The sequence below is a fragment of the Leopardus geoffroyi genome, chromosome A3 (genome assembly GCF_018350155.1).
Source record: "Leopardus geoffroyi isolate Oge1 chromosome A3, O.geoffroyi_Oge1_pat1.0, whole genome shotgun sequence".
Classification (NCBI taxonomy): Eukaryota; Metazoa; Chordata; class Mammalia; order Carnivora; family Felidae; genus Leopardus; species Leopardus geoffroyi.
Genome location: NC_059336.1, coordinates 38,811,788 through 38,835,763, shown reverse-complemented (window position 1 = coordinate 38,835,763; position 23,976 = coordinate 38,811,788). Strand labels below are relative to the sequence as shown.

Genomic DNA, 23,976 nt, shown 5'->3' with positions numbered 1-23,976 from the left:
ATCCTCCATCTTCCACAGTAGTGGGAAACAGAGCCTCTGAACTTGAGCTTGACACCTAGGTGAGACCTGTAGTCATCACTGTGGTGAGAGACTGCCACCTGCAAACCAGTCAGAGATGAGCTGTTCTGGATCAGCTCTCCTGCTCATATAGACTTCATTCTAAGAAAATGAGCTTGCATTTAGTACAAGGTTGAGGCATATTTTCTTTCTGCATGAGTTTACCACGCTTGTCTGAGAGTGAAGGGGAAGACAGCAAAGTACAGTTTGGGTTTGTCCATGAGTGTGACCTTTCTGAACTGCTAATGGGCTCTGTCTCTCACCTGCAGGTGGATCAACCCCTCCTCCATGGAAGCTGTGGTAAATAGATGAGTATTCCCTTCTGAAAATTCCATGAGCATTGAGACTTATCTCCATTCCACTAAAGCAAACACATAATCTGGATAATTGAGAAAATAAGTCCATCTTCCTTTCAAACATCTAACTATTTTGGGGAAACTGCACCTGCTACTCTAACTGCAGAAATACTGTGAATTCAATCCAACTGTATTCCCAATTAAATGGGTTATAGCAACTTCTACCTAAACTATCTTTTGCTGATTAGTATCTGGAAAAATATTCACAACGCAATTAAATGCTTAGAGGTGATGGCTGTGGCTTGAAATTTGGGGCACGCTTAATTTCTTCCTTAGGTTTTGGTGCTGGGCAAGGACTAAGTTTTTTCTTGACTACATGTCTTATATTCTGAGAAGTCATGGACTGCATGGTAATTAATGGTCAATTATTGGTCAGGCAATGAGACAAACCCAAAGGTGAGGCAGGAAGAAGACATGAAGCTGAGAGCACAGGCTCAAGTGTACACAGAAGTGCACACACAGAGTCTCAAAGCATAAGGCACACTGAGTAATAAGGCAGAGATGGCTAGCTGTCCACCAAAAATATGTACACTTGCTCCAAAGTGGAGGCAGCCAGGGAATGAATTTCCCAGCCACCTTGTATCAAGGTATGACTGATATGAACAGAAGTGATGTGTGTAATTTCTAAGCTGGGACTATTAAGGAGACATAGTGCCTCCATCAGTCTGAGTCCCTGAATGACTGCATGGAACCGGCCACTAAGAAAGCTGAAGAGGATAGAAGTTGAATGTTGTGTCCAAGACCACAGCTGGTTGGTGGCAGAGTAGGGATTCAAACTCATGTGTCTGATTTTCAAGGCAAGAGCTCTTTCTGACAATTAAAAAGGAAATTTTGCCTGAACCTACTGTGGGGCATAGTGGTCATAGAGACTGTAAGTATGGACTCTGGGATCCAGGCAGCCAGGGTTCAAATCCTGCCTCTACCTCTACTAATTGTGTGACTTGGACAAGTTATTTTACTGTATAGTGTAAAACAGAGTTAATAATAGTGCCTGTTCATGGTATTGTTTTCAGGATTGAATAAATTAACATTCATCACACGCTTAGAAAAGTGCTTGGCTCATAGTAAGTGCTATATAGGTGTTTGATAAAACCAGGTAGATAGAATCAGGTGAGTTCTGTATAACTACCAGCTTAACCAATACCACACTGAACACTAAAGGATCTCAAGCTATTGCTGCCAACCCCACCTTGTGAGACCTAAGTAACCCCATCCCTCATCTAATGCCTTTACATCAAACCAAATAATCACAGAAACAAGAACCCGGAGGCTACCATGCCATTAAGAAAAGGGTGTCAAGAGAAGCTCAAGACCATTCCCATTATGGTTTCTCTAGCTTCCACTGAGCGATCTCCCATGACCATATGCTCTCCATCCCATATAGCTTTAAACATTTCCTAATTGAACTCAACCTGTCCCCCTCCACCCTCTGAAACCCTTGTAAGACTTTCATTCCATGATAAACTGTCTCCTCTCATTGTCAACTTCTTGACTTTTCCTTCAACCTCCTCCTATGTCTTCCTGGTCCCCATACCTGCTTTCTGACCATTTCTTTCCCCTTCTTCTTGAAAAACAAAACCAAAAACACATAAACAAACTCTGCTCCTTTCAGGATGATGGCTGTTCTAGTTGCTATTGTGATCATTCTTCCTCATTTATTGAAAATGTAAACTTCTGGCTCAGTCTTCTTCACCAATCTCATCTGTTGTCCTATTTAGTAACTTCAACATCCATACAGATGGCCCTCCTAGCCCCTTGATCTCTCACCACCAACAACCTTTTCCTCCACTGTATCTCAGCCACCCTCTGCCCAAGACCTTCCATCAGCAAATCTTCTACACAAAGGTACTTCCCGTCCTGTTAGTTCATTTCCCTAGTTTTAAACTCACTGAGATCCCTAGTCTTCTACCATTTTCTCACCGCCCTTCAGCTTTCTATTTTACTTTCTTTCTTATTTAGCACATGGTTGTGTGTGTGTATATATATATATATATATATATATATATATATATATATATATAACCATTTCTTTGTTACTCCCCACGACTCTCCTGGCCTCCTCTCCCTCTGATCTATTTCATGGGCAAAACCTCAGTTCTGGTTGAATCCAATTATCCAACTTCCCTATCTATGTTAGTAGCCAAGCACATGGATGATGGGAAAAATACAATAGCTCAACTTTATTAATGTTTATTTAGTTTTGAGAGAGAGACAGAGACAGAGACAGAGCACAAGCAGGGAGGGGCAGAGAGAGAGGGAGACACAGAATCTGAAGCAGGCTCCAGGCTCTGAGCTGTCAGCACAGAGCCAATGTAGGGCTTGAACCCACGAGCTGTGAGATCATGACCTGAGCTGAAGTTAGACACTTAACTGACTGAGCCACTCAGGCAGCCCACAATAGCTCAACTTTAAAACCTGGTCTGTTTCCCATGTTCTCAAACCTCAAACAAGTATTCAGCACTGTTCCAAAATTGACGGCCCTTCCCTCACAATTTTGCCTTCTCTGGTATCCAAGATGACTATTTCATATCTACTCTCTCCAAATCCCCTACTCTTCCTCACTGACCTCACTGCATATTCCATTGAAGGAACAGGAGCTTTCCTCATCCATGAGAGTTGTATGGTTAACTCTCATATACTCACACTATATCTACACTCCTAGCTGCATAGTTCATCTTCTTCTTCTTTTCAACTATTGCATGGAACAATCATCCCTGCTTCTATCAAAGGTCAATTCCAATACATAGATTCTTGCTTTCTTGATCAATTTACCCCTCAGCCCTTCCCTCTCAATCTGTCACCATTCATTTTCCCCTTTTTACTGGCTCAGTCTCAGCATCAGTGATGCCCTGGTATCTCTGATCTTAAAACAAATGAACCAGAGCGTCCAACTTTGGCTCAGATCATGATCTCACAGTTCATGAGTTCCAGCTCCGTGTCGGGCTCTGTGCTGACAGCTCAGAGCCTGGAGCCTGCTTCTGATTCTGTGTCTCCCTCTCTCTCTTCCCTTCCCTTGCTTGTGCTCGCTCACTCTCCCTCTCTCTTCTCTCTCTCTCTCTCTCAAAATAAATTAAAAATAAAATAAAATGTTAAAAAAAAACCCAAATGAACAAAATACCCTCCCTTAACCCCAAGTCTACATGGTTCCCCTTCATGGCAAAGCTTCCCTAAGACTTAATTATAGATGCTGTTTTTTAATTTTTATTTTTTATGTTACTTTAGAGAGAGAGAGAGTACATGAGTGGGGAAGAGTGACGGGAGAGAGAGAGAGAGAGAGAGAGAGAGAGAGAGAGAGAGAGAATGAATGAATGAATCTTAAGCAGGCTCCACCCTCAGGGCTTGATCCCATGACCCTGGGGGATCATAACCTGAGCTGAAATCAAGAGTTGGACACTCAACTGACTGAGCCACCCAGGTGCCCCTAGATTCTGTTTCTTCTTCTTCACCCGCCTTTGCTACTTTACCCAGTAGAGGCTGGTATCTATTCCCATTCTTCTTAAACTGCTCTCATCAAGGCTTTCAACAATGGCCATGATGCCCAGTTGAATGGGCACTTCTCTGTCTTCATCTTTGCTCTCACAGCAGCATTCAAAATAACTCTTTCCTTAAGGTATTCTCCTCCCTTGTTGTCCATGACACAACTCTTGGTTCTCCTCCTATCACTTGGTAGGACATCTCAGTCTCGGTTCCCAGTCTATTTGACCACTTCTCTGCTCATCATCTTCACTTGGACGTCCCACAGGCATCTCAAATTCTATACATTCAATATAGATCCACTGATATGTATGCCCCCCCCCCATAAAACTGGAATTTATCTTTGACTCCTCAGTTTTTCAACTCTGAAATATGACCCATTAGCACATCCTGTTGGCTCTGTGTCAGAACGGTGTCTTGCATCCATCCACTTCTTCACATGTTAGTCCACGTCCCTTCATCTCTTGTCTGGATTATTTTATTACAAAACCTCCTAACATGTCCGCACCCCTCCAACCCATTCTCCACAAACCAGACAGAGCCATCATCCAAAATCTCTTTAATGACCCCTTCCTTGCTGATCCCAGAAGCACAGCTACATCTTTTATCATGACCTACAAGGCTCCACCTTCTTCTACAAATTCTAAAATCACTTTTTCCCTTATACTTACTCCCTTTCTCCAGTCTTTTTTCTGTCCCTTAGTCAAGTCAAAGTTTCCCACCTCAAGGTTTTGGCATGTGGGATTACATTGCCTGAACTGCTCTCCTCCTAGTTCTTTGCAAAGATAGCTCTGTCTTATTCTTCAGCTCCAGGCTTCAGTGCCACTCTTCCACCAAGTCCTTCCTTGGTCACACTCTTTTAGTAGGTACCCACAGGTATTCCCTATCTTTGCTCCCTGTTCATGTCCTGCTAGCACTTATTACCATCTACTTTACCATCTATTACTTTACCATCTATTACTATTACTGCTAAGCACCTATTACCATCTACTTTACATCTATTACTTTACTTATGAATTAATTCTTCTCAATCTCCCCTTCCAGAGCATAAGCTTGTACTCTGTTGAATCTCCAGTGTCTAGCATAATGCCTGCATATAGGAGACACTCAATATGTAAGTGCTAAATGAATGAATGGAATAATGGGATGCTTACTGTATAGTCAGGCTATGCTCTATACTTCTATGTACATTATGTCCTTTACCTGACTGCAACCCGGTATCTGAAATAAAGCTACAATTCATGTTCATTGAATTTCCTTTCAGTTCTCATAACAACCTAACAGTAACTATAATATCAGAGCCTGGGCATTTTAGATGTACATATGCTCCAGTTCTCTTAAAGATGTCCAGAAATGGGAGGTTGTGTGGCTTCCTGAAAGAGGACTGGCCTACGAGTTGGTCAACCTGGAATGAGTAGTATAGTCTTGAGGAAGTTCTTTCATTTCTCTGGGTTTTGGATTCCTCATGCAAGAAATGAGAGGTTGGGACTTAGTTTTCCAGGGGTCTTGCCGACAACAAAATTCTAGTGTTTGGTGAGTGCCTGCAACCTGCCTTTTAAGTAGAGCACCTCATCATGGTTGTGGGGGGTAGCACAGAGCTTAGATGAAGCCCCGGTTCAACCGAGTGAGCAGGGCAGTGACCATGCCTGCAACCACATGCTGTGACCCTGGCATACACCTGTCATATGCCCCCGTATCTTGATGGCACAAGAAGCACTTCACTTAGATTGTTAGGACCAAGAACCTTCCAGGGCACAGCCATAGCAATTCTCCTGACAGCATCCACCTGTCCTTGAGTCTCAAGGGGGAGCCCACAGATGGCTCCCTGATGTTGCTTCAGGCTGAACATCTGGGATTTTGCGGGTGCTGAGTTTTTCTTTTAAAAAGAGTCTGTGTGGTCTACAGACAGCCCCTGCCACTTTGGCAAGCTCCATCTCACTGGCAAGTTTCCACAGCACTTCCATTTACACCACATCCTAAATGGTGTGAAGAACTCCGACCCAAAGAATAGTAGAAACATACAGGGGCCTTCTAAGTAAAGTAAATTGAGTTAATGATTTGAGCAATCTTGGAGCAACAAGCATTCAGGGGCCCAGAGAAAAGATGCAGCCTCCTTAGAGGGTTGCTCTTTAAGGCTGTGATTGTGTCTCTTAGTTTTCCCCTGTGCTCACATCCCTGTCCTTCACTCACATTAGGAAGGTAGAAATGGTGCTCTTCTTGGGTCCATGGCACAGAATTCTTCCCTTATCTTGGACCCTGCCATTCTGTAACTGAGTTCTCTGGTTCTGGTCAGGTCCACTTGCCTTCTCTTCTTCCTCCCCTTTCCCCATTTATGAACAAATTTAGGACCAAGGACACTGACATTCATTTTTGGGTTATCTCATAGCTTAGCATCGGGCCAGGCCTTGGAGAAGAAGCAGTGAAGGAACCACCATCAGGCATGGGGACCACACTGGACTGCACCTCAGGGCAAGGAGGCCAGCAGTGAGAACTTGGAACAGAAAAGCTGTCTGCCGCAGGTGCCTTCAGAAGAGCCAGACTCATTATTTCCACCTGCTGCTCAGCAGTTAGAGTTACTCTCCTTGGGATTCCATGGCCTCTTCAAATATTTCCAGTTTCTTCCATTGGATACTTATTCCCATTTTAAGTGAGATTTATCTCATTTCATGGGTGTCTTATGAATTGCTTTGCTTCCATCAAACCCTCAACAGGAAAATTGTAGCTGTTTCACACGATAGGTGTGCCTTCCTGAAGGTGCCAGTGAGGGGAACACAACGGAAAGGATCTTCTCAGCAGTTAGCCTTTTTCCAGCAAAGTATGGTATGCTGAACCTGTTCAAGAGTAATGGATTAAACAGGAGGGGAAGCCTTGGGCCAGGATGACTTGGCAACTCTTGAAATGTTTTATCCCCTGTGGGCCAATGCACCACTGTAATACATGATTGCATATTGAAAGGATTGTTCTGGATTGTTTGGTTTTGAGCAGGCTGGTAAATTTTGACTGCAGAAGCCTCTTCCTCCACAAGCTGGGCCAGATCCCAAGTTACGCCAGGGACAGCCTATACGTTGTAAGGAATTTTACTTGCATGCTGCAGAACCTTATTCCCTCTTAGAAAGGGAACGAGGTTCTTACTTTTCTCACAGTCATAAAACAACTCCATTCTTTTGTCACTCAGTATCCATAAGTGCTAATAACTCCCTGAGACTTCCACACTTAAAGCTGTGTGAAGGAATGCTGTCCATGTTGGTATTAAGGGACTGCATAGAACTGATCCAGGCTTAATTTGGGCTCAGTCCTTAAAAAAATGTGTACTCCACAAAGGGCAACTCCAAATAAGTTAATGAGTACTGGGATACAGACTTTGCCATTCTGCCTGACTTCAGTGAGGTGGCTTGAAGTAGATCACCCCTCATCAAGGACTTTCCCAAGAACTTGCAAAGCCTAGGGAAAAGGTGGGAGCATAAAAATATAACTCAATTGGTCCAAAAAAAGTCACCATGTTGAATAGAAGGCTGTCAGACCAACGGCTAGACTTTTAGGAGTGTTTGGGCACATGTAACCACAGTGATGGAATGCTCACCTCACAGCGCTCTCAAAGGTATTCTTTTTTTTTTTTTTTAAGTTTTAAATTATTGCTTCTCTTTATTGTACACGGTGTCCTATAAAGAAGATATATGTCTACAATTGAGCTTTGAAAGAGGACCACGGGGCCAGTTCCATTTAAAGGGAATGAAGTCAAGCAGTAAATTTGCTGGTCATTCTTTTCATATGGACTGTATCTTAGTCAGCAGTTGGTCTTTGATGTCATAACAATAGCACTGGGCCATGGAGGCAGAGGAGGATCCTCATAACACCGAAACTAGTCCACATTCATTACAATTTGAAGACCAGTCTGCAGGGTAGTACACATCAGGGAGCAAAGAGAGTGGGCTCCAGGGCTTGTGGGTTGCCTTTCCTAGTGAAAAATGGCCATCTCTTCTGTACCGTCCACCCTGCCCACTGCATTTTTTACAGTATTTTTAATTGAAGTCTGATACACATATGGAAAATGCACATATATAACTATACAGCCCAGTGAGATTTCATAAACTGAATGCATCTGTGTAGTCCACACTCACATCAAGAAACAGAACATTACTACCAGTGCCCCAGACAGCCACTTTATGCTCCCTTCTAGTCACTTCCTTGACAAGGGTGACCAGTGTTCTCTCTTCTAGTTCTTCCTGGTTATTTTATATAAACAGAATCATCCATGTACTCCTTTGTGCCTGGCTTCTTTCAGTCAACATTACATTTGTGAAGTTGTACATGTTGTGACTAGTTGTTCGCTATCTGTGTGTGTACTTACTGATTATCTGTTCTACTGTTGATGGGCATTTTGCTGTTTCCAGTTTGGGTCTATTTAAATAGTGTTGCTCTGAGCATTCTTTTTCAGGGCTTGGAGTGCACATTTCTGTTGGGTATATTTCCAGGATGGGATTGCTGGGTCAGAGGGTACATTTATATTATTTTAATAGCTTGGAAATTTTCCAAAGTGTTCATACCAGTTCACATTCCCTACAGGTGCTCCACCTTCTTGCCAACATTTGGATCTCTTCAGATTTGGGGGTTTTTTTTCTCATTTTTTTCTTTCGGGCAGCATATTATAGTGATTTCATATTTTCAGTGGTCATATATTTTTTAAAATTATTTTTTCCTTTCTATCTAGCTATCTACCTAGTCAGTGCTCAATTCTGTGACAATTGGCAAATTAATAAGCTATTAAGATAGCTGAAATGAGACTGGTCCCAACTCAACATCTGGGGTGCAAAGGGAGAAGAAATAGGGCACTGCAGAACATACCTGAAGTATAAGACACAGCCTACCAAAACAAAAGCAAAACAGAAGATAAAATACACTGGGGATTTAGGGCAGTCAGGAACTTGGCAAGAATAACTGAAAAAGATCTGGAACCAGAGTGGCTGACTAGATATTAGCAATGTAGTGCCATAAATAAACACGGAAATATGATACTACTCTCACCTATGGGAAACATTTTAAAAAGCTGACTACTTGTTCCTCAGAAGACCTTGAGAAAATGGACTTTGTGACACATTGAAGAAAGGGAAAATTGGATTAGCCACAAGGACGTTATCCTTCTGGCCAGCAACAGTCATTAAGAAAGCAGAATATACAGCTCAGAGAGTTCCTCAGGCTTCTGCCCCCAAGGCTTGTCCTGTTTCTCTTCTGTTATGTCTGAGAAAGGAAGGTAGGAAAGGGTGTCCCCCTTCATCAGGGAAGTGGTTGCAGGCTTAAATTGTTAAGGTTTGTGAGTGATGAATAACATATTTGCGGGCACAGTTCCATCCCTGCCATGGAGCACATGAATTTTAAGCAGTGAGACCGCACAAGGGAGGGCATTCAGAACGAAGACACACAGAGATCGACGTGCATTTCTTGACTAACAAACAATCTTTGGTGGGTGGAATCCTGTGCTGGCAGAGAAATCCACAGCCTTTTCTACCTCTAGTTTCTCAGAGGCAGGGTCCTTCCGGCCTCACGCTTCCCCTCAGCCTGATGCTGGCTCAGAGTCAGGCTGGGCTGCTCCACACCACAGCCCTAGGTGATGGCTGGGTCCCACCAGAAGTGCTCACCACATCCATCCAGCATCTGCTTCCGCATGGTGGGTAGCATGGGGAGGGGGCTGCTGTTTAACCAGGAGGACAGCTGCTTTCCCAGTCTCTTCTCTCAAGCTGCCCCTGCTCTTTCTTTTCCTTTTCCCACATGGGAGCAGAAGCCAAGAATAGCCTTTTTAGAAGCATCACTGATTGGCGTGAGGCAGAATGTGTCAGCCACATGGAGCCAAGCCTGGACTACAGCAGTTCTGTGGTATCTTTCCCTCCACATGAGGTGCTCTGAATAATCAGATGTTAAACCTTGGTTTCCTCATATTGCTTTGCCTCAGTTTCTTCAGCTGCAAAATGGAGATAATCCCCATTGGGCTATTTTGAGTTAAAGGTGTAAATACATCTAACGTCTTTACAGCAGTGTCCAGCATAGAGTAAATGCTCAGTGTTAGCTTTTGCATCATCGTTATCAGTTTTGAAGATGAAGTTCACAAATTAGAATTATCCCATTAGGATGTCTATTCTTAGGTGAAGAAAATGAAATGCAGAGAGTTGAAGTGACTTGCCCAAGGTCACACAGCTCTATCATACCCATGAGTTAAACCATTCCTATACATCAAGGGTGGTTGGTCCTTGCAACATTATAAGTTCCCAGTGATTTATCTATTACTGTTATCCCATTTTACTCAACAGGACACAGAAGCAGAGAGAAACGTGAGACTTTATCTAAGGGTACACATGTTAGTGAGAAGCACAAGTGAACTTGAAACAAATCCAAAGCCCATGCCTTTTGCCACTCTGTCAGGCCTGGTGACTAGTTTGTGCTGAAGGGATAGTGTGGCCCAAGCAAAGCCTTAAGAGTGCCCGTTGCCTCTGCCTTTCTGTGCATTTGATCATCATGAGAGGAACATGTGGCAGGTAGCTCACTGGTTGCAGAAGTATGGGAGACACATGGAAGAAACCCAGACCCAGCCCACAGGTTGCAACTTAGCCTGCCTAGATCTACTGAACCCCAGATGATCTGCAGACCCATCAGCATGAGAATACATGCTTATTGTTACAGCCACTGAGTTTGAGGGTACTTGGTCGTGCAGCATAATTGGGCAATAGATGAATAATACCTGACCTGTATTGAGTGTTTTCTGGGACTGGCGACTTGTAAGATACGCATCTTGAATGGTGCTTCTTAAACTGTGATATGCATATATATGATGAGTCTGGGGCCCTTATAAAATGTAGATCCTGACTCAATTGTTCTGGATGAGGCCTGAGATTCTAAGATCCCAGGAGATGCCGTTGCTGTTCCACAGAATGCACTCTGGGTGCAAAGGCAGAGAAGTCACCCCAAGCTTCTAATCTGTGTCTCCGAGCCACAGCTGCACCTGGTGAACATCAAGGCAGCAGATGGGTAAGGGAAGGACAGTCCCTGCCCTCCAATGAGAATTCTGGGTGGGTTTATAATACTGTGCACTCATAATGTCTGGCGTAGCCAGGAGATCAGCTCATATTAACATTTCCTCAACCCATTTCATGGGCTAAGGATTAGAATCACCTAATGAGATCTCCCCTTTTTTACTTTTTGCCCTTTCTACTTCCTGGAATTTGAAGGTTCATGGCAATAAAACTGGCGTCCAATTTGGGGCGCCTGGGTGGCTCAGTCGGTTAAGCATCCGACTTCGGCTCAGGTCATGATCTTGCGGTCCGTGGGTTCGAGCCCCGCGTTGGGCTCTGTGCTGATGGCTCAGAGCCTGGAGCCTGTTTCAGATTCTGTGTCTCCGTCTTTCTCTGACCCTCCCCTGTCCATGGTCTCTCTCTGTCTCAAAAATAAATAAATGTTAAAAAAAAAAAAACTGGCGTCCAATTCATTTGGGGGTCATAACCAATACCAAATTTCTAAGTCACAATGTAACTGAGTCCCCAGGCAAGAGATACCAAGTCTATTTCTGGTTTTCTTAAACTCTAGTCAGGGAAGGCCTGGGACAAGAAGATGAGGGGAGTGATGGACAGAAGCTTATGGAGGAAACTGAGTCTTCTGCTGGGACATCTTTCCAACCTGTTTTTCTGTCCAGCACCTAACTTTCCCTCTACCACCGTCACCTGGAGAATTGAGCCCCATGAAATTTCCATACTTTGGGCATCCTGGAAAAATAGGAGAATTCTCTGCAAGAAGACAATCTCTTCTCTTCTTCCTTCCATTTTTCATAATACAATTGAGTCTTGAACAACAGTGGTCTGAATTGCATGAGTCCACTTATGTGGATTCTTATTGGTTTTGTTGATAAATACAGTATAGTTCTGTAAATGTATTTTCTCTTCCTTATGATTTGCTTAATAACATTTTCTTTTCTCTAGCTTGATTATAAGAATACAGTATATAATATGTATAACATACAAAATATGTGTTAAGCAACTGTTTATGTTATCAGTAAGGCTTCTGGTCAACAGTAGCCTATTGGATGTTAAGTTTATGGGGAGTCAAAGTTATACGTGGATTTTTGACTGCATTGTTCGAGAATCAGTTGTATATTGCAGAACACAGTCTACAAATGGTTTAACTGTAAGAGGATCTCTTCCTGAGACTCAACGTCCAAATTCTCTGAAGTTTTCCAGTGGCATCCGTGGATCGTTACAGATCCCAAACATGTTATGTGAGTGCCTTAAAAAGATTGCCACAATTTCCTAATTAAGCTAAACATACACCTATCGTATGACCCAACCATTCTGCTAAGTATTCACACAGGAGAAATGAAAGCATATGTCCATGCAAAGACTTATACCTGAATATTCATAGCATCTTTATTTTAATAGGCCCAAATTGGAAACAGCTTAAATGTGCTTCAATGGATGAGTGGATAAGCATGTTGTATTCATACAGTGCAATACTAATTGGCAATAAAAAGGATCAAACACTTTATACATAAAACATGGATGATTCTCAAAGTCATTATGGTGAGCAAAGAAGCTTGTTGTACTGTAAATTCTGTATGATGTTAGTTACATAAAAATCTAGGAAAAGCAAAAGCTATAGTGACAGAAGGCAGCTCAGTGGCCCGGAGATTGCTGGAGAATGAAGGAAGAATCATAAAGGAGCACAAAGAAACTTTCGGAGATGATAGATTTATTCATTATCTTGATAGCAGTGCTGGTTTGACAGGTGTCAAAGCCCACTGGATTGTTCACTTTAAATATGCATGGTTCCATTTATGTCAATTACACCTCAATAAAGCTCTGTTTTTAAAAATAATAACACAACTGCCACTTTTCCCTCTATCTTCTTCCCACTGCTATCTCCAAGAGGCAGTTGGGAGCCAAGGCATGTTTTTCATTTGTTTCATTGGCATGGGCATGGATATTCTATCTAGATGCCTTTGGGAGTAAGTTAACACCTGGGGGGCTTATGGCATCATTTCCAGCTTCCCTGGATCCTTCATATAGATTCTAACCACATCTCGTTATTTTTGAAAATAGAGATGTGGTGTCTGGCAGGAAGTGGCCTATTGCATTCACAGACTACCTTCCTTTTTCCAGGTCACTTATGTGAACATCTGGGGATTGGAGCACCCCAAACTGTGAGTCTGGCAGCCCAGGGTCCCAAACTTGAAGACAGGCCCTGCAGCACTGTCTCTGCCAGGGGGTAAAGGGGTACTGCTCTGTTACATAGGTATATCAGTCCCAGACAGTGCTCTATGCAAGATGACTTGGTTTACTAAAGTGTGCATGGGTCAGACCAAGAGGAAGAAGGAGTAATTAATCCACTGTTTTTATATCTACTCAGTTTACAGAAACCACTTTTCAGTGACACATGCTGGTCAGTGCTTGGGGAGTTGATGAAGCTACATTTATCAAGGCATCTGGGCCTCTGCCTTTTTAAGGCATTAGATGACAATCCCATATATCTTTGAGGACTTTCTATTGTTGCTCACTCTCCTACCTAAAATAGCACACAAGCACAGAATCTGGCTCTCAGGAGAGAAAAGACCAGTTATCTCTTTATACACCAGCAATTTGAGGGTTTGCCCAGGCTTGATCTTTCCCATTCCTACAATTTTGGAATTCCCTCTGTTCCCGGCTGCTCTGGGAGGGCATAGCATGGCCTGATTCTGTTGCTGCCCATAGCATGTACCTTTCTGAGACTAACAGGCCTCAACCTTGTTAATGATGGCAAGAAGCAGCAGGTGCCTCATGGAAACTCTGCCCCATAGCTTTCCTATACCATCACTATCTAGAAAAGTGGTCACTATCCCCATGCCTAATGTGTGAGTAGTGCTTCATTTAGTTTGGGTTCTCCCACAAGGAAACTCTGAGACAAAGAGCAAGTAGTATATTTGGGAGATGATCACAGAAAGCTTTGGTAGGGGAAAAGGAAAGAAGGCAGAGAAGGGAGAAGCCATAAAGTTATGTTATCAAGACAATGACCACAGTGGGCAGTGAGTGTTTAGTCCCAAGAGGAACACTGGCCACTAGCATATTGACTTTATTAGCATTGTATTTCATCCAAAATATGGACTCATCAGCCACAGAAAGAAGGAAATTAAATTTTATCTTTTATGTTCACGGCTTCTTATGAAGTTCTTACTGAAGTGAAGCACAGAAAAGATTTAAATAAAATGCAAAATGAGATCTGTTTCTTAATAGCATACTCCTCCATTACTTCATAAACTCACTGCATATAATCTGGGTATTAAAATGACACCCCTAACTCATCCTCTGAAGAATCTTCTGTCCTTTAGGAAATGAATACAGAGGGATACCCTAGCTGTCACTGAAGACAGAAGCTTCATCACCATCTTTTTTTTTTTTTTATATAGATTAAAAAATCCTGAGCCAAGGTTTGCAGAAGATGTTCTCAGAAGATGAAAGAGAAATGAGAGGACCACAGAAACCATTAAAATGCTATAAAATAAGACCAATGCAAACAAGTTGAAAAAAAGATTGAGATAATCAAATCTGGAGAAGACAGAGAAACTATTAAATAATAGACTTCAAATCCTACATGAGATGGTTTTTGAAAAGTTAACGAATAGTGGGGAAAAAAGGCAAACATGAAACAAAGATGTAGCATAAAAGATTCAAAGGACACATCAGAGGGAAAATATTGTGACACTGAGGGTTTTTAAAAGACACAGAATATGGTGGGATTCTTTCCTTTGGAAGCTTTAAAACCAAAATAGATTCTTCTTTACTGAATGGATAGTTCTCATGACTTCAAAGATCAATGATCAAGACTCAAAGATCAATGCCTTTTAGAATATGGCTGGCAAAGAAAGAACAAAGGGGCTACACAAACAATAAAACTTCCTTTTGGTTTGTATACAGGAAAATTAAATTAAGAAACAAAATTATAGTGTTTCAGTTCAAGGTGGCAGATCAGGCATTTTCATTTACTTCTTTTCCCTCTCCAAATTCTACTGAAAAGGCAGCTGAAATACAAATAAGTAAATAAATCCAGAACAGACGTGTAAAGCAGAGAAGTTTCGCCTACAGAAGAAGGAATGATTTCTAGTTGACATGAAATAAATTGTATCCAACTGAAAGTGAAACACTAAAGGAGTTGAGAAAAAGTGAGTTTCTTTAGAGGAATTCTTATAATAATATCAAGAATAGAAGCTGTGTCAGTTGTACTACTAGGTATTTACTCACATGACATGAAAATATATGTTCACAGAAAGGCCTGTACAAGAATGTTACCATGGTCTTTTAAAAAAATATATCCAACGCATGGGAAATGATCAAAATGTTTACCAATGGGGGGGATAGAGAAATAAATTATGATATAGTTATACAATGGAACACAACTCACCAATAAAAAAGAGAAATCTACTGATACACACACCAATACAAAAAAATCCCAAAAACATGTTGAGCAAAAGAAGCCAGAGACACACACACAAAATTGCACACCTGTGATGCCATCTACATGAAGATCTGGAACAGGCAAACTAATTGTGATGAGAGGAGTCAGACACTGGTTGCCTCTGGGAGGAATGAACTGCCAATAAAGATTCACAAGAAGGCTTTCTGGGATGATGTAGACATTCTATATCCTAATTTTGATGGTGGCTACATGGGCATATACAATTGTCAAAAATGGAACTGAACTGTTAAGATTATTTTATTGTATGTAAATTATTCATTACTTTTAAAAACTTAAAAAATTCTAAGAGAGAGAAAAAAGAGAGTAAAAAGGAAGAGGAAAAGGAGAGGAGGGGAGAAGAAGGAGGGAAGAGAAGAGAAGAGGCAAGGATATAGAAGTTAGAAAAAGGTGAGGATAGGAAACTGATTAAAGAGTGGATAAGCAAGGAGATTACTCAAGAAATGTTCTCACGATGAAGACAAACTTGGGGCTTCAGATTTAAAGGGTCCACTGAGTGCCAACCAGAACAAACTACTAAAGTCTTAAATCTAAACACAACATGATGACATTTCTGAACATTATGAATAAAGTGAAAAATCCTAAAAGCTTCTAGTTTAAAAAAATAGCCAGCTACAAAGACATAGCATCCGATTTTGAATGAAACATGAGCTGATGTAATAAAATTGGATTTTACCTTCAAAATTTTGAGGGGAAACAATATGGAACATGGCCAACTGCCAAATTAGCATGTAAGTGTGAGAACCAAATAAAGATATGTTAAAAAATTTAGGATCTCAGAGAGTTTAGCCTTTGATAAAACCTTCCTAAAATAACTTATTGAGAATGTTTTCCAACTAAATAAAAGATGAAAATATGAGATTCAAGTAGCAGCAACAGCCAGTAAAGAAATAAGTAAATTTTATAGTTATGTCTAGATAATTATTAGAAACATAAATGAAAGTGCTAAGAAATTATTCCTAAGAGTTATAATGAAAAAGAAAGAAAGAAAGAAAGAAAGAAAGAAAGAAAGAAAGAAAGGAAGGAAGAAAGAAAGAAAGAAAGAAGAAAAAAAAAATAGAAAGAAGAATAATTTAGCCTAAATATTCAGATAATATGATTAAAAGCTGAGAGATATACAGGACACAGAGAGAAACAGAATATCAGAATCTTGTTTTTGGAGGCTTTAGGTTATAAATACGGATTGATTCTCAGCACTGATAAAAAGTGTAAGTTCAAATCTGTTAAAATGTTGAGAATAACAGCAATAGAACACTTTCAATACTTGAGGAAAAATGAACAAAGTAAATAGTATTTAAGTACTTATTGAATGTTTAAGTGCTAAGCTCTGATAAATTACTTAGTATGCATTCAGTGTTTTAATTTTTACAACAGCACCAGGAAATAGCTATTATATATATAATTTACAGATGAGGAAATTAAGATAAAGGCTAAGTCTCTTGCCAAAGGTTACACAGATAAATTGGAGAGTAAGAGGCAAAATGGAAAAAATTGTGGAAATTTGAAAATACTACACAAAATGGGAAAAATATCTTCAAATCTATCAGTAATCACAACAAATATAAATGAGTTAAATTCATTGATGTGTTGCATGGAAACAGAAAATTGAGCTATCAGTTATTAGTAAGAGAGCTATTTAAATTAAAAAAAAAAAGTTAGAAAAAGTTTTAAAGTAAAGGTTGGAAAAGGACATTCGACAAATCTCAAAAGAAAAAGAAATAAAACAAGAGTTGTAACATTAATATCAGACAAAAAAGTATTCAAGACAAAAGTCAATAAAATGATAAATAAGAAATTTCATCTTGATAAAATATAACCACCAAAAAAGGTTATTTTATGTCCTAACACCATGGATTCGAGACAAGTAAAGCAAAAATTAATGGGATAATGAGAGACAGAAAAATCAACAACAGTAGGATAAAAGTGAAATTAATTTTCTTGAGAAATCAGTAAAATAGTGGACAGTAAATAAATCAAGTTGGAGGGTTTTCAAAATATAATCAACAATCTTGATCTGATGGGTTTTATAAAGAGATCCAAGAGTGTGCATCATAAAACATAAAGAATATACAGTTATGAAATATTTGCAAAATATGCTTGTACTATGTATAAACTTTATAGTGATAAAGTGTAATTTATCAGTTTATAAAAATATATAATTTTCTGGGAAAACATAATTTATCAAAATTGACTCAAGAAAATTTATATTATCTGAATAGACTACTAACCATGGATTAACATGGAATGATAATCAGTAATCTCAAGCAAAGAGGTACCAAGCCTAAAAGCACTTATGAATGAATTCTAACAACCTCATAAGAAAGAGATGATTATTATTTAAAGTGCTAAAGTGAAAAAAAAATGAAGATTTTAACCTCATCCCATGGAACTCTAATGATACACTATTGAAATGGATACTGCTAGCTTTGATGCCCACACCAAGAAAACTGTATTGCATATATTTCTATAACTTTCCTATATTCTAGAACTAACAAATTGGAGAATATAACAACAAAAAATAAAATCCTATCCACAATAGGAAACAAACCTAGGTATGATAGGACAAGTGGCTATTCACTTGGACAAAAACCAAAGTTGTATCTTCATCTTAAACTTAAACCCACAAATAACTTCAAAGCAGACTGTTGTTCTAAACAACAGCAGCCAACAACAATAAGGAAATATAAAACTGTTAGAACAAAATATATTTAAAGATTCTGACAATCTTTATTTGAGGAACCTTTTTGTAAGTAAAGCAAGACAACCGAAAATCATAAAAGGATTCAGAGTTGATTACATTCAAAACAGAAAGTTTTTTGGGGCACCTGGGTGGCTCAGTGAGTTAAGCATCAGACTTTTGCTCAGGTCATGATCTCATGGTTTGTGAGTTTGGGCCCTGCGCTGGGCTCTGTGCTGACAGCTCAGAGCCTGCTTCAGATTCTGTGTCTCCCTCTCTCTCTCCCTCTCCCCCTCCCTGATTCATGCTCTGTTTCTCCCTCTCTCAAAAATAAATAAGACATTACAAAAAATAAATAAAGTAGAAAGATTTTCATGACCAAAGGCAGCATAAACAATATTAAAAGGTGAGTGCAAGATTGGTCCAAACATTTACAAAGCATATGAGACAAAAAATGAATATGGTAGATATTTGCAAACATAGCCACAGTAATTTCTCCCATTGCTATACACACGCTCCTTTGCAATATTACTTTTCTGGTCCTCCAATCAAGAGGAGTCTATTCCCTGTGCCCTAGACTCTGAGCTGGCCCAGTGATTTATTTGGCTCATAGAATGTAGCTGAAGTTGTACAAGTTCTTCAAGAGGCTTTGCAACTTCTGCTTTTACTCTCTTGCTGCTCTAAGTCCACCACGTCAGGCTCTGTGGGCTAGGTTCCTTGAAGATGAAAGACTCTGTGGAGACAGAGCCTAGGTGACAGCCAGCATCAACCATCAGACATATGAGTGAGGTCATCCTGGACTATCAAGCTCATGTCAAGCCAACACTAGGCTAGAGCCACATGAGTAATTCCAGGTGAGATCAGCAGAAGAACCACCCAGCTGAGCCTGGAGCAAGTTTTCTTGATGAGCTAACGAAATAATGGTTGTTTCTAGCCACTAAATATTGGGGTAGTTTGTTATGTAGTAATAGCTAAGTGGGACAGTCATCCATAATTTATAAAGAATTCCAGGGAGAAGAGCCACCAGCCTGTCTGGATAATGGGAAGGCAAGCCATGAAACAAGAAATACAATGGCTGTTGACTTGAATCAGAACTGGGAGTCTTTCTGCTGAATAGGAACAAGAACTTGGGCTCCAGTATCAGCCTGCCTGGTTCTGAAGCTCGGCCCTGTCCCCATCACAGCTGTGTGGCCTTGGGCAAGTTACTCAAATCTCTCCAGGCCTCACTTTCCTCATCTATAAAATGAGTATACAAAGACTCAAATTCTCTGTCAATCCCACAGAATCATTGTAGGAAACGTACTTGTATTAAATACCAATAAATGTTGCTTTTGCTTCTACTGCTATAAATGGCTCTGATGACCTCTTCAGTACCAGAAGCTAAGTTGTTTTACTGAAGGCAAGTAGAGCGATAAAGGGAGAAAGAGCTCATAAAGACAGTAGTTAGGAGACAGAGAACGAAGACACTAAGTTACATTTCAGAGTTTGGGTTGCTTTAATGGCATTGTAAAAATAATCAATTTGATGGTTTATAATACTTGCTTATATCTCACTGTCTTAATAAATTCTAACTTTCCTATTAAAATCTGTAGAAATTTATGGTTTTAAACCTGACTGAGATTCAGTAGAGAGGTAGTCATGTGAATTTCAAATAAAAGAAATATAATAATAGTTGTTATTATTGCCTGGGGATTCTATATTTTGGGATGTTCTATCTTCCAGACTGCTTTTATTATATATCATTGTTTTCTGACTATTATTAAAGACCTCAAAGAACTAGTCTGCATCTCTGAACATGAGACACTTATTTCAATGAAGAGCTTAGATTTCATTCAAAAGTGAAAAAAGTTAATGTTTCTGTACATTTTTATGCAGCTGTTGCAGACAACCAGACAATTTCTTATCAGATATTTTTAAATATTCAAAATGGTGTGACGACTAACATCATTGGTTTCCTGAGCCACTTGAAATATAGTGCTTCTACGTGGGCAACCTTGGACAAGTTACCTAACCTCAGTTCTTTTAGTTGAATCAAGAATAATGATAGTGCCTGATTCACAAGACTTTTGTTGATATATGTAAACTGCTAAGGACAGTGCCTGACACATAAAAGACACTTGAGAAATCTTAGTCATGATTGTTGTTATTCTTACTACTATTTTATTGGGTGTACTTAATAATGTCAAAACAACCAGATCTTAAATAAGGGAGTATCTCTTCTTAAATGACCCCAAAGATATTACAGTTTGGGTAAATAAACGAACCATGTTTATTTCTCACTCCAACCTCATATTTTAGAATATTTTAAGCAGAAATAACAAGAACAATCATGTAGTCTAGGGACTGATTAACTTCCTGGTTACAAAGAGTGAATTTAGCAGCTTAAAATATCACAGAACCAACACATTTAAATGGATTTTGAGATGGGTTACACATGTCCAGTAAACAGAAAGAATATAGTGTCTGCAGTTTTGTTTTTAAATACACCTGCTACTAGTGAATTCAGTGTCCTGGGCTGAAAACAATAACCTAAATGTTTTTTGCAGACCTCCTCACTTGGTGGGACATATTCTCTCTCTCTCCATTTGAATGGTAAGATCTTTGGAGAGCCAGAGAAATAACTTTAGTCAGGAAGAATATAAAACTTTTATAATAACAAATTACAAAAGAGAGTAAAATTATGAACCAAACTGTTAAACTCATCATTCTGCCTGGATAAGTGCTTTGAGTGGACAGAATAATCAAACACTATTGCAAGATAAGCTGAAGCTGGTGGATTAGCAGCTGCTTGGGACCCAAGATACTCCTAGGAGCATTACTCCTTCTAAATCCCCCATTTCTTTTGCCCTCTTGGGGAACTTCTTCAGCCAAAGGCCCCTTTGAGAATTTAATCCACTTCCCCTTTGCAGCTGCCACTTCCACCAGCTGCTTCTCTCATTACCTTACTGTTCAGGCAGAAAAGGCCAACCCCAGGTTATTCTAATGATAGCAAACACCTCATAAAGAAATCTGCCAAATTTACTTTTCCATAGAACATCATTTTTATAGCTTTTCATGAGTCCATGAGGAAAGAAAGCATCATGTATAAAATATGACTTCCAGAAATCTTGAAGATATTAAGAATTATGCTGGCAGTCGTAGACTGGTGGGTGTCGCACCATCTACAGAATGGGAGTGTCTTCCGTTTCCCCAAAGGAATCCGGTAACTCTGTCATTGTACCTGTTTGCCCACAGAAGACGGGCAGGCCCCACAAATTTAGAACATCTTCAGAGATGCCCCAAATTAAAATTTCTTTTTAATGGGTATTTATTTCGAGAGAGAGACAGAGAAAGAGAGAGAGAGAGAATGTAAGGGAGGGGCAGAGAGAGAGGGATACACAGAATCTGAAGCAGGCTCCAGGCTCCAAGCTGTCAGCACAGAGCCCTATGCTGGGCTTGAACTCACAAACTGAGAGATCATGATCTCAGCTGAAGTTGGTCGACCAACCCAGAATGAGCTACCCAGGCGCCCCGGAAATGTCCCAAATTTAAAAGAACTGTAGGCTCTGGGTGTATTCTTTTCCATTCCTGGTTTTGTATTTGTGTGCAAGAATCACCTTGCTTTAGTCTATAACATCCTGGCAGAGAGAAAACTTGGTATAAGTAGTCAAGAGTTTGGAATGCATGAAAATTGGCTAGTTTCCTAATCTCTCTGTGCCTTAGTTTTTGCATTTGTAAAGGGGGCATATTAACAGTATAGTACCTCATTAAATCAATGAAATTCTGTAAAGCACTTAATACAGTGGCACACAGGCACATAGCAAGCACTACAGAAATATTTAAGTGAATTCTCTAACAATTTTTTTTCACAAAAATTACATTAAAAAGTACATTAGCAGGGGCAATGGTTGTAAAGTCCTTTGGGAACAATGAATACTACTTATCTCCACACTGCAGAGCAAAGAGTTTAAAAGAGCTGGTTTGAGGAAGAGATTTTAGGAGGCAGAAAATTACTGAGGCTTCCTGGGAAAATCCTTGCTGACTTCTACCCATGCTCCAAGTTGACAGTTGTAACACTCAAGGAAAAACGCTTTCCAGGGCAGTGACAAGAAATCTATACCTGAGCAATCCTTTATTCGGAAAACATAATTAACCTTGTGTCTGGAGCCCCCTCACTTCTCCCCAAAGGCGACCCCCTCTCCAGCCTTGGAGCGCAACGGATGCTCAGAATCTCATTCCTAAAGCGACCCACAAGAGGGGCAGAACGCTGAAAGTCTTTACTATATCTTTAAAAGCCCCAGGTGACTCGGGCCCCAAGCACGACAGGTGGCTTGACTCCGCGCCCTCCGCAAGGCTGGGGAGGGACGTGGGAGGCACGTGGACCGCGCGGGAAAACAGGGTGTCTGGCCATTTTCCTCCGGGACATTATTTCCTGACCCTTGGCGATGCTTTCTGAAGGGGCAGACTCCCTCGGGTTCTTTCTCCCAGACCCAGTTTGGGGGTATTAGCCTATAGTTAAGAGTCTCCTGCCGTTCCCCTCACCCCCCAGAGTAACATTACTCAGCCACTAAAGGGCAATCAAAGACTGTCAGCACCCCAAAAGAAACACATACCAAGCCGCCCATCCCAAGCCTCGCACCCCCAGGTACCTGACCTGTGAAAAACCTGGAGGACAGCATCTGCCAGACCTCAATACGGGGTTCAGTCTCCAGGCACGCAACCCCACTCCGTCTCTGCCTAAGACAGGTTGTCCCCGCAAGACCGTTGCTCTTTGGTGGGGAGGGGGACCCGCCCCCTCGCGTCCAGCCTGCGCTTGCTCAGCACCCTGCCACCCGGTCCCCGCTGCCACGCGCGCCCCTCTCTGGCGGCGCACTCACCTGCAGCTGCGTCCGGCTGGCGTTGCCCGCGGCCGCGTCCGGCCCGTCAGCGGCTCCCGAACCGCGCAGCACTGTGATGTGCAGCGTGAGCAGCAGCAGCCCCAGCAGCAGCAACAGCTCGGCCGCCAGACGCACCATCCTCTTGAGGCGCGCGGCTTTAGGACCCGGCGCGGCGGGCGGCGGCGGCGGCGGCGGCGCCGGGGGAGGCGGAGTTGGAGCCCGGGAGCCCGGCAGCGCGGCTCCCGCCTCGGCCCCCGCTGGGCCCCCGCTCCCCGGGCCCGCGGGGCTGGCGCTGGGCTCAGCGGGGCGCGCCGGGCCGGGGGGGCAGGAGCCGCCGCCGCCGCCGCCGCCGCCGCCGCACCACGGCGGAGCCACGGCGGGGCCGGGGGCGTCCAAGCCGGCTGCGGAGCAAACCCCGGCGCTCCCCGGCGGCGGCGGCGGGGACGGGGGGCTGCCCGGGACCCGGGCCGGGCCGGGGACCACCCTGCGGGCAGGGGGTAGCGGGGGCGGCGGCGGGGCAGGCGCAGCCGAGCCCCCGAGCGCACATGGGCGCCCCAGATGTGGCCGCGGCGCCGCAGCTGGAGCGGGAGCGGCCGCCAGAGGAGCGCGGGGAGCAGGAGGAGGAGGAGGAGAAGGAGGAGGAGGAGAATGAGGAGGAGGGCTTCAGTGGCGGCCCGGAGTTACCTCCACGCTTGGCTCCCCCGCCCTTGCCGCCCGGAGCCACTCACCCGACGAGCCACCTCCCCTCCTCCCCGCGCTCCTTCGGGCCGCGGGCCGCGCCGCCCCGCCGCCGAGTCCTAGGGTGAGCCGGATCCAGATGGGGACCCCGGGTACACGGGGGCTGTCACAGTTTGGAGGTGACCCGGGCGCCCCTCCGGGGTCGGCGTCCGCCTGCCGGGCTGCGCCAAGTGCGCGCACTGCTGCCGAGGTCGCTGTGGCCGCCGAGGGCAGAGCCTTGTGCGTACTGAGGCTCGGGGCTGTGGGTGGGTGGGGTGCCTGGGCGAGTTTAGAAACCTTTATTGACAAAGTGGAGTTGGGAGTTGTGGTGGTGGAGAACGGAGGGGGCTCAGGGCAAGCC

General features: G+C 42.4%; 1 protein-coding gene across 1 annotated transcript in view; it reads right to left on the bottom strand.

The window, feature by feature from the left end:
• The window catches only part of ISM1 (isthmin 1), a 74,607-nt gene extending 51,488 nt beyond the window's left edge, over positions 1–23,119 (bottom strand). Inside the window, exon 1 of the mRNA XM_045445326.1 lies at positions 22,899–23,119. Within this exon, the coding sequence (XP_045301282.1) occupies positions 22,899–23,036 (138 nt within the window). The 5' untranslated portion in view covers positions 23,037–23,119. The remainder of the gene's footprint in view (positions 1–22,898) is intronic.
• Positions 23,120–23,976: the final 857 nt, after the last annotated feature.